The 15,380-nt window shown below is 38.1% G+C and overlaps 1 protein-coding gene across 1 annotated transcript in view; it reads left to right on the top strand.

The window, feature by feature from the left end:
- The first annotated feature begins 5,712 nt into the window (after window positions 1–5,712).
- The window catches only part of MICU2 (mitochondrial calcium uptake 2), a 142,295-nt gene continuing 132,627 nt past the window's right edge, over window positions 5,713–15,380 (top strand). Inside the window, exon 1 of the mRNA XM_057368528.1 lies at window positions 5,713–5,924. Coding sequence (XP_057224511.1) covers window positions 5,730–5,924 — 195 coding nt within the window. The 5' untranslated portion in view covers window positions 5,713–5,729. The remainder of the gene's footprint in view (window positions 5,925–15,380) is intronic.

The raw sequence follows: 15,380 nt of genomic DNA, 5'->3' as shown, positions 1-15,380 counted from the left end.
AAAGAGAAGAAACACTCCCTGAAATACAGCAAGGTCCCAACAACACAATTCTATATTTACATGGGAAGCACTGGCAGTAAGATTTCAGAAAATCCTGTGATTAATATATTAATGGCAAAACACATACCTAAATGTGTACATATTTGTATGTATACAAAAATACAGGTTAAAAGTCAAAATTATAGGATTTCACTTAGATASGGGTCTCTCTTTTTAATCAGTGCTAGCAGCATTGCAGAAGAATGTTTACAAGGGAAGAAAAATGAAGTATAACTTATTCAGCTGGAAACATGAAGAAAATATAACCACTAAAACACATAATGTAATTCCATTACTTAAAACTCTTTCAGGGGACATCTATTATTGTTGCAAAAGTGCCATGGAATCTTATCATTAAAAGATAAAACAGTGTTTGAACCACAGTTCTCATCTAATAGCAAGAAAGTCCCCAGTCCTCACAGATTTATGTATACAGCTAATTTTATGCAGTTGAAGTAGTCCTGCTTCAGACAACAGAATTTTTCAAAATGCTTAAAGTTAGGCATAATATATGTAACTTGTCCATAATTGAGACCTATATTGGAAAGTCACAGCAAATACACTTTTCAAATTTAAAAATGCATATTCCTTCACAAGAGAGTATCAGTTTTGACCTGCTTTTTGTATTCACATTAGTATTTAAAGAGTCTATGTATCATTTCTTTTATGAATCAATATTTATCACAAAATGGTCGCTGCCAACTTAGAAACTGTATTTTCTAAAATCTTTCCAATTCCATTACTGTTATCTTCCATTCTCATATTCATTTTTAAGGAAGAATTTTAAAAATTAATCTTTTAAGGAAGATATTTCAAAGCTTTCAACTTTTTTTTTATTTCAACTTGTCTTAAAAAAAGTAATTCTGAAGTTTGAGGGAACTTGTTACATATGCCAGCAATGTTTTTCAGCTAACTACATACAAAGTGTGGGAAGAAAGTCTGTTAGAAAGGTCAATATAAATGAATGCTATGAGAGGTATTTGGGGACACATATCTTAGATAAATTTTAATTCTTTTCCTTTTAAATGGACTTTATCATGATAAGCTTTCAAGTAACTTTAGCAAGTTGAAAATATTTGAAGATAAGCTATATTTATAGTGTAGCTTCTAAATGCAAAGATTGCTTATTTATGAGCTGAAAGGTATTATCTAGCCACAAAATGTTCACATTTATTTTCAGTTTTACTAGTGGATGAATGTTGATGGTCTGGTAATTAGTTCCATCTCCATTTCCAAAGCATACAAAATAAATTGACCTTCTGTAAACTAACAGCACATTGTCATCTTCAAAGGTCCTTCATCGGAGGAAGGTGTTTCAGATTCCTTGAAATTAATCTCTCCTCTCTTTGTTGTTTGGGTTGTTTTTTTTTATTTTTGTGGGGAGATGGGTAGAAATCATGAAAATGCTCAAGGTATGATTAAACAGGGTTCTGAGCAATCTGACCTAGCTGAAGATATTTCTGCTCATTTCAAGGGTCATGGAYTAGGTGTTCCTTAAAGGTTCTAACTATTCTATGAATGTATAGTCTTTGTAGCACACAACGCAGCTTTGGAAATCCATGAAGTMAACTTCTAGCCTTCACCATGGAGTCCTTGGTAGAGAACTTTTGAGACTCTGGATRGAGATCAAGTTATCAGCTGGCCAAYTTTAATGACTGTCCAGTTCTGTCCAATTACCCTGTTCTTTTCTAAATGTGCTAAAAATATTTCGTACTATCACTTTTTGGAAAACTTGTCTTCCCTGTGCATACATCCTTTCCTGCTTCAGAGTGTTTGCCTTGTAATCATAGGTAAATGGATTGTTCTCATGTTTGCTAAAGTAAAATGGACGTCATATTTTTAAGAGACCGTGAAGGGACTAAAGGTCTGGCTTTGTGAGACCTTCAATTTCAACCTTCTGTCTGACTTTGGGCAAAATATAATCCGACAATCCAGTACTTCACTTACAAAACCAAGCAGTGATATTTCCTGTCATTTGATTAGCTTGTCTGTTCAGCTCTGCCAGGAAAGTATCAAAATACTGTTAGCACACTGCATAGCCTACTAAAATCCCACATTTGGTTGGAGCTTACTGTCATAAGTACTTATGTTMATAAATCAGACCACCCCCATGCTATTTCTCATGAAATGGGGACATGTATACAAAAGATGACTTGCCAGCTTCCCCCTCAATTTACAAATGGCTGATCATTGCCTTCCCCAATCCAGTTTATACAGCATTTGAAGTCTAGGAAGACAGACAAGCATGATGGGTGGCCCTCACACTAGCAGACTGAATCCAGCTCTCAACTCTTCCTCTGTAAGAAAAGTTTAGACAGAATGTAACAAGAGTTAATTTAAGCTGTTACAAGAGTAAATGATTGCTGGCACTAAGCCGAATGCTCTTGAGGGGATTGGAGTTCTAGCACAGAGTGAATCCTTGTTGGAACTTGGCCTAACACACTTAGAAGACACTGAGACATGCAAGTGGACCTTCAGGCATGAGACGTATGTTTACTTGGCACTTGCCATTTTTCACTTTTGACTTTGTAATGAAACTTWAATAAGTTTCTGCCAACCATGATTTCCTAARAATGACAGGACTCAAAACGGTTTTGTTTCATGGTCATACGTTTTTGTCTTTTGATGTGACCACATTACMTTCATTATGCCTAACAAGAAAACATTGCATTTAAGCATTGTTACATAACTATTCAGAGGGACACTGAATCTTAGAGAAAAAAATACATTTTAAACATTTCAGAAAATATTTTATTAGTATTTTCATTTGCTTTTTCAAAATTTCAGCAGTACAAACACSTCTAGTACTAAGTCTGAAGTCAACACAAAGAAAGCATTTTTTTTTAAAAGCAGGTATGTCATCTTGTCAAATTTAATGATTTCTGCTTACAAGAGCAAGGAAGAGCAAATTGAGCAGAATGGGAAAGAGAGGTAATATTTTAGTGGTGCAGGGCATAGTAGCTGATGATATTTGTCACCATATAACCCAGTTTGTCTAATGAGACTTATGTGATACTTACCAGACTGTCAGTGTCATTTCTATAGAACACAGAGTTCTTTCTGTTCTTCTCTCATAAACTACCCTGCAGTGATATTGCATGGGGTGAAACAGGACTATGTCTGACTAGCCAAGAGTTTCCTAGCTTTTCAGGCATGTTTTCCAGCACTCAAAACTGTACCAGCACTCAAAACTGTACCAGCACGGGGACAGCAACACAGCTTCAAGCAGCATTAGCACAGCAGTAGCTCTGTATTCCTGGACGCTGCACCCACGAGGTGAATTTACTGCAGAGAGAAGGGGTGGCTAAGGACACTTAACTTGCCCATCAGCATTGCGTGCTTGCAGCCATATGAGAATAGCTCTCCATTCCCACTGCAGTTGTATCTGTTCCAGGCAGGAATGTCATCTGAGGAAAGACAAATGACCTACTTATTTGTTTTTACTTAAAGAAAAACTGAAAATGGCTGTCAGAGTAATGAATTAAATCTCTGCCTGTGCTGTGGTCATGTGTGTTCAACATCAAGGAATCTGGCTTTCAGAAATTAAATCTTTCAGCCATCCTTTACAAGATGTTTCTAAGATGTTGCCAGCACTCATGAAGTGCTTGCTATTGGCTTACGCAGAAAGGTGTTTGTACAAATACTGTGTCAAACTATAAGACTGGGATGGAAAACATTTTTCTGTCTAGAGGGTAAGAGAAATAGGCAATAAGAATTTTCTGCAAGTTTTACAGAAGAAGTGGGATTTTGCAGTGTGTTTAACAATTGACAGATTTTGCTCCCATGTTTTACAGTATATTGGAATTTAAAAGGCTTTTCCCATATGAGTTATTTTCCAAGTCTCTAGGAATAGGAAAAGATTTTGCAATGTACATTAGCATATAGAGATGGAAACCATTCACTCTGCATGTTGCACCCCTGGGTGATTTTGCAATGAGCAGTCATTTGTGTTCCCCAGAGAAGGTGCTTCTGAAGGATTTGTATCCTGCAAAGGACTTGGGTCCTGAGATTCCTGAAGATGTCACAAACACTTCTCAGAATGACACTCAGTGAACAGTTCATGCTAAAGGAAGAGTGGATAAACTCTGAGATGCCATTAGTTAAATGACTGAAATTACYATCTATGAAACTGAATTCATGACTCTGAACTCAGGTCAGGGAAGGAGGATGAACTAAAATTACTTTGGTGGCACTGACGGATGATCACCTTTTGTCAGTGGATAGAGGGCAAAAAAGCATTTCCACGTTTCAGAACCTGTACCATAACATTTGTAATGTTGACAACACAGTACTGGCCATCATATCAAAAACAGGTGAAAGATACAGTTTGCTAGACTATATGCTTTCTGAAGGCCTTCAGCCAAAGACCAAAGTAACAGAAAATTGCATGCAGCTGTTCTCTCAGCAGTCTTTCTCCACATTCACATGGAGGCACTAAGTGAATTASTCTCATAGCATGGATACGGATACTGCCAACATACAAATAATATTTAACTTCGTATGATCTTACCATTAATTCCCAGACTGCCCATTTTGAATACAATCAACTAACTTGGTTGGTTTGAGTGTAACCAACAAAGACCTAGAGAGCTTTGTTAAAACTATGGCAATGAGGAAAAAARCACTCTGAAGCATTCRGTGAATAGTTGTCTTTTGGCACAARYRATTACTGACAACCAAGTAATTCTGTAATGCTTCTYAGTTAACACCTCTGCCATSATAATTTCTGTAAACTCATCTCCTGTCAACTGTATTTCATGAGAAACTCTACTCTGCCCTTGAAAAGGATATTCTAAACTTGCTCATGCTTCTGCTGTTTCTCATCTGGATCATACACTGAGGAACATATCCATACGTGCCTTCAATGCCTAGAAAATGATCAGCACTAGGTCAGCCCAGGACACCCAGCTCACCTGCCTTGCTCACTACCCCGGGCTTCTCGGAGCGCTTCGAACCCGGTTCGTGACCCACTGCTCCTCATGTACTCAGCAGTGGCTTTTTAAACCTCTGAGAGAAGAGCCACATCGGGGAACAAGGCAACCCCAGGAGCCGCTGCAAGCGTCGCCACTTTTCACTCCCTACCCACACAAGCCAGGCCTTCCGCGCCACCTCCCCTGACACAACCGAACGCCTGGCCCCTGCCCTGCCGCCCCCCGCACCTGGGGGGTCCCCGGCCCGGGACCTCCGCCTGCGTTACARAACCACAGAATCAATTAGGTTGGAAAAGACCTCTGGGAACATCGAGTCCAATTTGTGGCCCAGTACCGCCATGTCAACCAGGCCATAGCACTGAGTGCCATGTCCAGTCTTTCCTTAAACACCTTCAGGGACYGTGACTCCACCACCTCCGTGGGCAGCCTATTCCAATGCCTAATCATTCCTCATGCGAAGAAATTCCTCCTAACGTCCCACCTAAACCTCGCCTGACGCAGCTTGAGACTACGTCCTCTTGTGCAGTCGCTYGTTGCCTGGGAGAAGAGGCCGACCCCCACCTGGCTACACCCTCCTTTCAGGTTACCTCTCTGCCAACTCCGTGCCCTCCGGTTGTGCGGGAGGCGTCGCTCCCGCTGGCGGAGCGGAACCAGAGCGATCCCGGCGAGACCGAGCCGGAGCCGCCCCCGCCCCGCCCCGCGGCCTCGGGCCGGGMACTGCGCATGCGCGGCGCGGCCGCCGCGGAGCTTTCCGGGAAGATGTCGGCGGCGTGGAGAGTGGCCGTGGCGGCGGCCGCCCGARCCCCGCTGCGGGRGCGGCTCGTCGGGATGCGGCCCCCGCGCAGCCAGCGCCGCCTGTCCGCATGGGGGGCCGCCGCCGCTCTGGTCGGGGGAGGCTGTCTGGCGGCATGTTMCAGCGGGCAGCTGCGCGTGTTCCCCACGGTCCTGGCTCAGGTAAGGCAGCAGCATCCCCGCTCCGCCGGCGGGCAGGGCTGGGCGGGCGTGCTGGGAGCCGGGGCCCGGGGRCGGCTGTCGGCGGCCCTCGGACGGGTTGAGGTCCGCGGTAGTCAGACACCATCGTGAGGCGAGACTTGGCTTCTGGAGCCGCCCTGGCCCCGGTGGTCCAGCAGGTAATGCGCGTCCCCGGCCCCCTTGGCATCAGCAGCGTGTCACTTACACTGAGCCGCCTCGCCTCATCCACGGGGACTCCGCCGTTTTCCACAGCGGGAGAAGGCCGGGGTTGCCTCAGCGAGGAGCGTTTTCTCTGTCCCATTGACAGCCCTTGTCGTGCAGTCCGATGGACCCGTGTGGTTTGCACAGACACCGGGCCTGTACTGAGCTCCGCGTTTTGCTGGTAACTTTCAGGGGAAACTTTCACGATGGCCGGTCTGCACTCAGGTGTTGTTAGACGGTCATGCACGTTTTTGTCCCTTAAAAGAGAATATTTCACGAAAGTAGTAGTTTTGTAGTTCATACTTTTTTCTGCAGTGCATCACACAGAATGGTTTCCTCTTACTATGTCCAAAATGTGTGCTCTGGATGCTAAAATGTGGTTTGCCTTGGAGCATTAGTGCAYACTCAGATGTGTGTGCTCAAGGACAGATCGTTATTATTTACAAAATAGTTTTTGTACAGTTTTCAAACTTTATAATTTTCGTGGAGGTAGTGAGCTTTTTCTCATTCTTCCTTCAGATTAAAAGTTACTGTCCATTAGAGTTGGTTTGTTCTTTCAAAGCTGGAAGACCTAAGTGTTTTGTAGGCCATAGSGTTTAGGTGCGATGGGGGAAGAGGTCAGTCAGTCTATGCTTGCAGTGCCATTCATCTACTTAGGTCTAAGATTTTTTGGAAGTATTCAACAGTTTGTATGCTTTGATATCTTATCTCTTAACAGTGATTGAACAGGCTGAACAACAAGCAGGTAATAGCAACCTTTATTCTTGAAGACAACCTTTATTCTTGAGTCAAGAACAAAGAATGATTTTAAATTTTTTTTTTTAATATTGTAGTCTTCATTGTGGAGAATATCTGAGCTACATCTTAGAATACTCAATTTTTATTAGATAAGCATTTTTCTAAATAGATTGGCTAGTAGTCCTGGTTCCTTGGACAGCGCATGTTAAACTTTAATTTTTTTTATTCATGTCCTAGYGAGGAAAGCATCCATTACTCCACTAGATAGCTGACTGACGGCATATCTCCTTGTTGGTTTTATGTTTAATTATCTGAGGTTTTTCTGCAGAATTATCTTTTAAAAATCCTGTCATTGAGTCGAATTTCATACATGCAAGGAGCTCTTGCTTAAGTAGATGTGCATGTAGGTATATATAAAAAGTGTTAAATGTGGGAAGTAATCACTTTTAAAGGGTGTTAAGTGAAGGGTCTCACTCTGGTGCTGATGTGTTCTTGTGGAGTACCTTCCATGTAATGCATGGATAGTCCTACAGGTACACTTAATAATTCTCAAGAGGAAGTCTGAAAGTCTAGGGCTTATTTAACTGATTTGATTTTGGAGATGGTAAATATCTGGACTCTGCAAATGTTTGGTCATTCATTGAATTTGAACTTTCCAGTTTTCCAGTCAAATCATTGTTGGAGAAACTAGTTCTCCATATATATTGTACTCCATGTTGCTGCAGTTAATGTACTGAGCTTTTYTAAGCTGCCTGAGAAATAAACATGCAGAGCATAATGTTGCATGAGGATTGTGAAAGCTGTAAGGAATAGAGTGAAAGAGCCAAAGAGGCATGCTGCAAGTCTTCTAAGCGGTTTAGGTGCTACTTGTGGCTTCTGATTGTTAGAAAATAGTCCAAAGTGAAACAGAGCGTTGAAATAAGTATGTCACCTTTTTTCCAGTTCAGAGCTTATGGAATCCTGCTTTTCATGTTCTTGTAGTGGATAACCTTATTTTCTGTTATTATTCCTTTTCATTGTAACTAATCTTAACCAGCCTTGCTTGATCTTGTGCTGACAAACAATATTGAGCTGCTTGTTTCTGTTATAGTACGCTATGCATTGGATATGTTTGCAGCATGGTATGTGAAATATGACAGGTTAAGACAAGTATTTGAAATTAAACAGCATAATTTTCATTATCTTAGTAATAAAGAAATATGTAGTGGTAATGTTTATACTTCTGTCTCGTCAACAAGGCCTACTGGTTGCTCTTGAGAATGCAGTGAGATTATACTATAGTGCTTCCCTATTTTCCTTGTTAATATAGTCTTGACTGTTGATTTGCTTCAAAATAGCTCATAATTATTTAAAATATTTGACAAAGTGAAAATGTATATTTATACTGTAAAGAACCAATATAAGATTTTATGCTTTTCAGCAGCATTACAKTATGTTTAAGAAGTTCTGTCTTTAAGACCAATGTCATRTCTGTGTGTCACTCTGATGTAAGCATAATTMAGCAACTGAGTGATTTTCATTCTTCTCATGACTGAGATGTAACTATCGTTAGTAATTTCATTTCAGAGACAAAGATTTCATGTAAATACTTCCTGTTTGCTTAGGGTAGGTAGTTGAAGTCGATAACTTTAGATTTTCTGGTTTTGTCACTAAAACTARTCTCTGTCAAAGTAATCAGACATTTTTCAGCTTTTCCTTGTTCTAGGCAATCTCAGTCATACAATTTCTAGTGAAACTGGCAAACAGCATGCCAAAGGTCAAGTTCCATAAATCCAGGACTTACTCTGTTTTTTTTTTCTTCTAAAGCTTTTAGATATTCTAAAATCAAAGACTGATACCTTTGATACCTAGTTTCYTAAATCTGTTTTTAATTGCAATTATTTCTTCCTGTTTGAGTAGGTTTAATCCTACTCATATTGGTTAGTGGCTCTTCTGACTTCTGCTCAGAGTGAAYGAAATCCGGCCAATGTATGAGTCTTTGCAGAATCAAAGGTCCTGCAGGGCCAGATACTCTGTTTTCTTTTTGTAAGTTGTATGAATAGTGTTTTATTTTGCAGTGGCTTATGTTTGGTTACTGTGTTTTAATGTAATTGGTTATTCTGGCAAAAAAATTTCAGTCCAGCTTTTTTTTAAAACTTTGGCCCAGGTTTTCTGTCACCATTTTCACTGTCACCTATCTGTTCTTGCAGCGTACATTAAATGGTTACCATCTCAGTAACATATCTTGCTATATTTAATGTAATATTACCTCAGATGTAATATTTCATGRTTTATGAAGTTGTTTTCACTCTCTATCTTCATTTGCTGGTTTACTGTTTAGAGACATATAACTAATATCTATGGGAGTAAGCCCTTAGTGTTAATTGTAAAACTCTACAGAGATTATTACAGCAAAATGAGTATAATATTTTTGAAACTTTTTTTTATAGTTACCAGGTTTTAGTTCTATCTACACTTGTTATTTACCACTAAAGCTACACTGACAATACCCAAAACAGATGTAGCTTGTGCTGGGAAAAACTGTATCAATTTTGTTTTTTTAATAAAATSAGCTGATCAGATTGTATCAAGAGGAGAAAAAAGAAGGGAGGGGTAAGAGCTTTTGTTTTACAAGTGTAACTGGGAATGGGGATTTATTCACTAAATTCACTAAAAGTATATCTTCTATATATTTCTAATTCACTAAAAGTATATCTTCTGTTATACTAACCAACACAGCCAGGTAAAAAATGTTCTCACTGCACTGCACACTGCATTGATACTATACAGGCTGCTTTTCTTCTTTAGTAGTGAAATTCAAATGACACAATGACATATGGTTTGCTGTATTGTCTCCTGTGCCTTTATTCTCTCAGAGCATGCAGTTTGCAATACTAACATGGCCCACTGCTACTAAATTAGGAACTTCCCAACAGACTGCATGTTTGATCTTGGATACGCGCAAACTGCAAATGATAAGAAAATTCTGAGACGCAGCAAGCTGCCAGAGGCAGTATATCCTGCCTCTGCTGAGTTTTTTATGGCCCTGTTTAGGTCACTAGCTTCAGAAAGAATATAATTTGATTTGCCCTTGAAAAGTTGMCATCCTGCAGCATATCACAATTTGTGCTGATTCTAAGTCTTTGTTTTACAAATGAGAGTGACTGGAGTTCTTCCTAGCACATATATGAAGTTTTATGTGTGCAAGCTCTTGTCTGTTAATAAACATTGTATTTTGCCATGCTCTTTTTTAGGGCTATGGGAGCATTAGCTGGTATTTAACTATTTGATACTGCTTACCTGAGGTAAAGAGGACAACACAGCTTACTAACAGCATTTTTTGGGTCAATTCTAGTTAATASTTCCTGTTACATGATTTAGTCTAATTGGTTCTCTTTATCTTTTCTTTTCTACTACTGCTGTCTTGCATCAGCAATCTTCTTTGAGTATCCCAGATCAGAGGAGACTCAATTTGTGTCCTGGAGGTCCTAAATGCATGTTGTATTTGATCATATGAAAATATTAAGATAATGCTTATAACAATGAATAACAAACAATTTGTGATCATTTTTAAAATACTTTATGTGTCTGAAATTCTAATTTTATTTGAAATAGGTTTATTGAAACAATTCTGTTTCAGACCATTTTTCCCTTTAAACTGTGTTGAATGTTTCATCATTTTTGAGTGTTAAAGATCCTTAACAGAAGCAAAGRTGAGAGTGTGACTTTGCATGTCACACTACGTACACACTACATGGGAGTGGTGGCTTTGTATGAAAACTGTTATTCTGAGCTATTGCAAGTGAAAAACTTGGAACAATTAAAACTAAAGCTTAGATTCTTTTTCCAGGTCTATATGTGTACCCACCACAAACATTTTTTTAACTATTGCCTTACACTGTTTAAAGGAAGCAGAATACTGTAAAAGATTCCCCAAACACTAGTTTGTTCAGGGGACACTCCCTTGGTTCTGCCACTGTGGAAAGGCAAAATAGAATGTAAACAAATCCTAGGGCTATGGAGAACTCAGTACCACAGATCATAATCTAGGGAGAGTGCATCTATTAAATATAAGTTGAATTTATCAGGGGTTTGGTAAAAGTCTCTGGATTCCCAGACTTAAAAGCTGATTAAAAATATTTTAGAAGTTTTGTAATCCYACCTGTGTTTTTTGGTGACATTTTGAGATGTRTGCTGTATCTCCAGAGAGACTAAATGCTGAAATATATTTGGTTTAGAGAAATTCCAATTTTTTCTGCATGTTTTTCCCTCAGGTAAAATTTCCAACCCAAATCAGTAGAAAATGTTCCAAATAATGTCTGCTATAAGMATATTACCTGTCCAATGTATATTTGCTTGATTGGTAACTTCTGGCAAAACTGGTGTAAACTACATCTRCTTCCAAAACAACTGTAATCGGTTGCRTGCAGGTCAAAACCGCRTTTTGTTTAAATWATCTGAATTAATTTCTACAGAGCTGTAGAAGGAAGAAGTGCATAGATCTGGGATTTTAATTGTTTTTTTACACATCCTTAGTAATCAGGTACACTTTGTGACTTAAGTTATACTTACACTGCTTTTGGGCCAAGCTTTCTCATTCACTGTGTTCATGAATTTTTTTTTGCTAATAGATAGTGGTATTTAGGAAGGTAAGCTGTGCATTATAACTGTATGTGAAGGATTTTGGCTAGATAAAAATGCACATGTCATTTGGATACACTCACCAAATAGAAAAAGGAAGTGTATTTCTTATACATTAATAATGATTCCTACAAAGTTATATGTTAATGCTTTGAATTGTGAGACACTGATGACTCTTGTTAAAATGGGAATTTTTGTGAGGGTATCTTTGCAATGTTTTAAAAGTCTGGTTCAYGCTGAGGAAAGAATATTGCTATTAAGATGAGGTGTCTTGATAAATATAGARCCTGGGATAAAATTGCATAAGGATTTGTAATGATGTATAGAATTGCCTGGAGGAAGGAATGTGGTTCTAAAATAAAACCAGAAAGAATATGTRCACTCTAATCTGAGAAACATACAAGAAGATTCTTGTGTTTACTCTGTCATCAAAAGAAAAAGGTTGCCTGCTTTTGTTGGAGCAAAAGTCCCAGGATAGGTTTTGCTCCCCATAGTAATATTTTGAAGTGTTTATCTTCAAGTCTATTCTATTAGAAATTAACTGAGAATGCAGATACACATAGACAATTACTGAGATGCTCACTGAATAAAATTAAGCATGTATAAAATAAGTCTTTGTTATAATGTTTTAACATGCTTTTGAAATTTAAYGCAAATGTTTGTAATCCACATCAAACAAGCTGCTCAGTGATGGGTCACAGAAGCCTCATTGTGAAATTCAGCTTGTGTGAACCTGACCACATGGTCACATTATTAAAACTTAAAATATATGCAGCAAAACAATGCCATGTAAAAATAATGAAAATTACTATTGCTGTTGTGGGCATATTTAAGTAAGGATTGTTTATTTCTTAGTGTTTGTAAACCTGTCTTGCTTTWCAACTTCCTTAAAGAAAAGGACAACTTCCTCAAAATGCCTTTTTACATCTTACCTTGCTGCTGATTATTGTTCTGGCTGTCTTGTACTGTTCTGAGTGGAGGGGTTACAGCACACAGAGCYAGGCAGTGATTCCCTTCACAGCCTTACATTTCTGTTCTGGTTGTAGCATGGTTGGAAAGGCGTTAGAGGTTTTGTACTTCATCTTCACATTRTGTCCTTGGACCACCTACAAGATGATACCTTTAAATCTTCTTGATGAAGGACCTGTAAGACTGGCAGCCTTTGGAGGAGGGCCCAACTGGATTCAAGGTGTGATTTCAAAGTGCTTTGAACCCACTTCCCAGCAGTGCCCAGCACTGGAGAGGTTTGTTACTCAGCTGGAGCGAGCTGCAGGCAGTGCTCTTGTTGGCACGTGGTAGCATCCATCCCTCTGTCAACTTCGTGGTTTATTTTTCACTATATCTTTACTGCTGTGTTCACTATCTCAATAAATATTATCAAAAAAAAGTTGACATAGATTGTGACAAGGCAGTCAGTCTTGTAAATACTGGCTGTTACAGAACAGGAAATGAGTAGTCACTTTTTATTAAATTATTCAGATATCTAGAGGCAATGACTATGAAAGAGATAGTTTAAAATAATTTATGCATGTGCTTTCTAACTCAGGTGTATCATGTGAATATGTTCCTGTTAAATTTTTTTCTTTACCATGCAACTAGAAGTAAACTGAAGTGCTACCATTGGTTTGGTTCTGACTTTAAATGACATTAACATTGTTGCCTCCAAATTCATCTTCAATGAATGAGTTTTGGGTAATAGTCTCAAAATCTGAAAATAGTRTGTGCTCAAATAGTGCATTTTTAAACATTCCTTCATTTTTTAGGYACTGATAAATGTACATCTCCCCTGCAAWTAGATTGTTAGTTCAGCCTATCCCAATCTTTTTTCTTTTCCTTAAATATGCTTCAGTATTTCTGAAGCTTTTTCTCTTGTGCAGCCAATGGGGATAACCTTAGCTACCTCTTGTTTAATTTTGTATTTTACTGTATTATGGAAATGCGGTATGTATCAAGTATCCACCAAGCACTCTAAATCACTGTACTATAATGGTATATTAAATATATCACAAACATCATTCTCAGCATTAGTGACATACAGACATTGTATGTTGTGTGCCTAAAATAGAATGTGGTATAGAGAATGTGGAATCTGTAGGACCATGATGTTATAATTARTTATACCCTTAAATATTACTTACGTATGTGCATTTGTTTCACAACTTTGAATATATGGTATCCTTTTCAGCTTTTTGAATGTGAAATATTTATATCCTGAAGCTCTTGGCTTTGAAAATATTTACATTTATTCCCTTCYCTGTGTGCACAGAGATTCTTTGTGCAGGTGTCTTCATTGATACTAAAACAACATGATGTCAAGTATAATCTTAGAGGTCAAGGTTAAAATTTAACTATATATCTTTCATCTGATCTGTCACCTTTTCCTTGAATTCACTCTTGCTGTATGACTTCAGTGATTAAATAMAATTTAACTAACATTCTTTCTAGGCACTTTGATACATGTGGACAGATGRGGTGAGTTAAGCTGCATGGTTTTGTTTTTTTAGCTAACATAATAAAAGGTTAGTGCTTGAGGGTCTATTTCTGTTTATGTTAATGGACAAACATAAACAAAGTAGCTTGCTTGAAAACAAAAAATAGATTGATTAGAAAGAATTGCACAAAATAATATTCTGATTTTTAACAAAAAACCTCTAGAAGAAACTAACATGCATTTACTGGTGACACAAGACTTTTTCTCCAGTTAATACAGTAGATGGTTTCAACATAGATATTGCAAAGTTTCTTTTTTTGTTTGGTTTCTTAGATGAAACCTCTGACTTTTTTCCTAGAAACTTTGAGCATATTGATAATTACCCTTTTTTTTTGTAAGAAATTATCTGTTTTGCACAAGCCACAGTGACTGTTTTCCCGTTGCTGCTGTTCTGTGCTGTTTTCCAAATGTGTTTGCTGGGCTAGTGTGAGAACTCTGTATTACACTTACTTGTAGACTTTGGTGTAACATTGTGGCTGGCGGAATATGATTATTCCTGGCAAATGGCTCAGCATCTTGAAACATAAGGTAGACARAAAGAACAAGTAACTCAGAATCTAGTTTAAATAATCATTCCAGATAAAGGACAGATGAAGCTATGTGAGATGCTTTTTCAGAGTACATGTATAGGCYACAGCCCCTTGCTGCTGCTTAAAAAGTTTATAATTCTACTAAGAACTGAAAGACAAGAGAAGGCAATCTTGTCAGCTTTAAACACCAGACGTCATTTAAAGTAGTTCCTCAAGGTTTATGTCCCTCTCAGGGTAGGACAAATTTCAAGAATTAGTGTCTCGTACTGATGGAGTCTATAAAAAGCACTTATAGCAGATGTAGCTAATAAATATTACCGGTACTGATGCCTTCCCTGCTCCTTTGCCAAATCATGAGAGAAACTTCTTTGCCTGCCTCCAAAAACTGCAGTGACAAACTCTAGCACAAATGAAAAAGTTACATGAAATGAAGAAAATCGGTGTTTCCAAATACTTTTTAAAATCTTTTTTTTTTTTTATTTTAAAGTGGGCATTTTCTTTGATAATGTATTTTATTGGAGATACTGCCATATTGCAATAATCTATTYACAAATAGTGCTGTAATATTGTCTTGGGTTGATTTTTGTGCCAATCCTGTATTCCTATTTTTCATCGGCTTCTATACCCAAAAGGCCTGAACATCTATTTCATATTGTTGGGAAAAAAATATCAAATTTTTCACTTCAGAGGAAACATTTACTCTGTAACATTTTTCTCTGAAAACAGTGTCTCAAACCAAGACAAATATTAAAACAAAATATACTGAGCAGCRTATAAATCTATGTATGTTTGTGATGTAAATTTGTAGTTTACATATATATTAGTAAAGATATGTAAGTGYATGTATAAAATATAATT

Source organism: Malurus melanocephalus, unplaced genomic scaffold, assembly GCF_030028575.1.
Source record: "Malurus melanocephalus ecotype Western Australia unplaced genomic scaffold, MMel_1.1 scaffold_93, whole genome shotgun sequence".
Classification (NCBI taxonomy): Eukaryota; Metazoa; Chordata; class Aves; order Passeriformes; family Maluridae; genus Malurus; species Malurus melanocephalus.
This window is presented reverse-complemented; position numbering and strand designations above follow the sequence as displayed.